The 3,000-nt window shown below is 47.1% G+C and overlaps 1 protein-coding gene across 1 annotated transcript; it reads right to left on the reverse strand.

Moving 5' to 3' along the window:
• Positions 1-6: 6 nt before the first annotated feature.
• Positions 7-2,051, reverse strand: LOC135980653 (cell surface A33 antigen-like). Its single transcript, XM_065580573.1, has 3 exons — positions 1,893-2,051; positions 1,207-1,330; positions 7-468 (listed from the first exon to the last, which is right to left on the reverse strand). Exons 1-3 carry the CDS (start codon positions 1,912-1,914, stop codon positions 312-314), a joined length of 303 nt encoding a protein of 100 aa, XP_065436645.1. The 5' UTR covers positions 1,915-2,051; the 3' UTR covers positions 7-311.
• Positions 2,052-3,000: the final 949 nt, after the last annotated feature.

The raw sequence follows: 3,000 nt of genomic DNA on the forward strand, positions 1-3,000 counted from the left end.
ATTGAGGGATTTGCCCCTTGCTCCCCAAATAAACCTGACACGGACCCTTCTGCGGAAAGGTGGGTGACTGTGGGTGAAGCAAGGGTTCTAGTGCTGGGAAACAAGTTTTGGTTCCACATTGTGTCTTATTTACTTATTTATTTATAGTGGTACCTACTGTGCATTAGGCACCTCCTAGGAGGATTTAAAGAAATGGACCCCCGTCCCTGGAAGCTTGCAGTCTAAGCCACAGCTGAGATCAGACCACTCGGGAGTAAACAGTATTACTTAAATCAGTCAGCTCTTCCTTGCCTTTTCTACTCTGGTGGTGACTATGCCTCAGCATATGAAATCTCTAGTCGTGGTTTGTTGGTGGGTGGCATCTGTGGCCTGCCACTCGTCCGATATTCCCCCTCCTCGTCATCCTCTATCTCTTCTTCAGCTGGTCCCCGAATCCTGACGGGCTCCTTCTCACCATCTACTGGCTCACTAAAACATTATCCAGGGATAGATAGAGATGTTAGCTGGCTTTAATTAACTTTCATTCTGAATATTTTTCACCGCTGTGACAGAGGTGGCTCCACAGGCCACCTGGGAATGTTCTCTGGACTTCAGTTTGAGAACCACTGGCCCACACTGCTTCTTGTTGGGGCTGGAGTAGCTGTGAACTGCCTTCTCCCATTTCCTACAGCACTTGTGTGGAGAGGCAAAGACTGGAGTATCTGTGAGCTCTCCACAGCACTCCCTACAGGGGCAGTGACCCTTTCCTCATTTTTGGATTGAAGAGTATGAGCGGCTAGGGTCACTCAGACCCCCAAGAACAGAAATTGCAGAGGCTGGGGAGAAATGAGGTGAATTTCAGATACCCACAGGTGGTTCCTGATTGGTTCCTTGGGCTTGTTAGCTCAGTCCTGCACCCTGCATGGTGCTTAAGAGACATCATGCACCAGCAATCACAAAGGGGCCCATAAGAGCAAAACCAGTCTGGTAAAGGAGAACTGAGAGGCAAACTGCAGTGGCAAAGATGGGACTGCACAATGCCTTCTCCTCTCCTGCGTTAAGTTGTTCACCTTTGCAATAGATAAAACCTATGCATCATCAGCTAATTTTCCACATCATTGTCCCTCTCCACCAGCATCTATGCTGCAGAGAAAAGATGAGAGCTCATTCTCCCTCTCACAGAATCCCTCACATATTCCACCTACTCTTCTGGGGAAAGGCACTCACGTCATCTCGTAGTCCTTGTCCTTGCTGCCCCGGCAGCAGCAGCAGTAGGCCAAAATCCCGATGACAATGATTGCAGCAACTACACCACCAATGACTCCAGCGTAGAGGGCAATGTTCATGGATGCTATGGAGGGAAAGACCAAACACAGTCACAGCAGAGTTGACAAAACAAACCAGCATGCATTGAGAATGACTTCAAATCAGGTCAGATTCACACCTATCAGAGACCAAACCTGACCACCCTTCTGGGGGTGCCAGACACGTAATGATGGATCTGGACATTCTTTTAGTTGTAGCAACTGTTCTTGATTCTGCACTGAACCAATGGGTAGCAGGGACAGGTCCGCAGGAGTGATTGATTCAACAGAGATGGAGACAGACCCATGGGATCTGAACACCCCCATACTCTGATCAAGTTCAGATCTTAACTTTCTGGCTCAGGCCCATATCTAGTTAGATACAACCTTAGTATTATTCACTATTACAGACAGGTCTAAATGTGAGCACTTCAAGCAGGGCAGTGGAATTCGTTTTGGAGATATGAAATGGGGCTGTTCTTGGAGGGGTGGTGGTACGCTCATCTGCACTCCAGTGGCTCTCCCATTTAGTCCCTTGCCTATATTTAGTCTGTGAATACATTTCCCCCCTCTATTGCCCCACCCACCAAGCAGCCAGTAGCATCTTACGAGGTACAATGGAGACTGTCATGTTGCAGAACTCCTGTCCAACGCTGTTGGTGGCAGTGCAAATGTAAAAGCCGGAGGTGTCTGCAGAGACATTCTTCAGAGTTATCTGTTGTCCTGGTGCAAAATACAAACCCAAAATATAAAAGAATTGTAGAGAATTAGGTCAAAGAAGGGATTGGGGAAAGGAGCCCTTCACATCTAAATTGCCCCTTCAAAGCCATCCCAAGTTGGGAATGACCAAAAGTTGTTACAGTTTTTGGCTAGTTTTGTGACTTTAGGGAGAAAGAAAATATTGGGACACATGGGGCGGGGGGGTCGCCGGTGGAGCAAAAAAACTGAGTGCTGCGAAATATCGGGACAAATTGTGTCCCGACCAAACATCAGTCGGGACGCGGGGCAAACGCCTAAATTATCGGGATGTCTGGTCACCCTATGTGATTTGTGTGAGATTAGTTTGGCCTCCATCTGGTTCTTAGTGGGAGACATAAGGAAGGCTAAATAGAAACGTGCCTTTGGCTACTGGCAATACATTTAATTTTCAGCTGTTTGCCATTGTGGGTGGGGCTGTGGGCGAGTGAATGTTCAGAAAAGGTTTGTCTTGCTCTTTTATACATGGCCAGGAGCCTTGTGTGCTTTGTCACAGATTATATCACTGTCAGGAGAGCAGCTGGCTCAGAGAAACGGCCGTTTGAAGAGCTAACACACTAGTCTTGTAACAGTTTTTCAACCCACCAGCTTTCAGGATGTCACAATGCCATAATTATTTGCCAGTAGAGGGAGCTAGTGGGAAACTATGGTCTGGTAGAGTAAGGCAAAGGCAGATCAGACTGTATAAACAATCCAGGGGGAGAAATCGTATTTGGCAGGGAGTGCTATGAGGCTGCACATTCCCTACCCTGAGCGAGTGGAGCTCAGTACTATAAATTAGAGCTTATCATTTCCTCTGTATAAACTTAGTTTTATTCAGGTTGTTTCCATTTTTACCCCTAAGTGGCAATTCTGTTTTTTTCCTCTGATGGCCCCTGTCAACCATCTGTTGGAAAAGGGCCAGCTCCCTGTTTTTAAAGTGGGCTTAGTAACTATATTTAAGCACATCATCTGGCACCAC

The sequence above is a fragment of the Chrysemys picta genome, unplaced genomic scaffold (genome assembly GCF_011386835.1).
Source record: "Chrysemys picta bellii isolate R12L10 unplaced genomic scaffold, ASM1138683v2 scaf5575, whole genome shotgun sequence".
In the NCBI taxonomy this organism is placed as follows: Eukaryota; Metazoa; Chordata; order Testudines; family Emydidae; genus Chrysemys; species Chrysemys picta.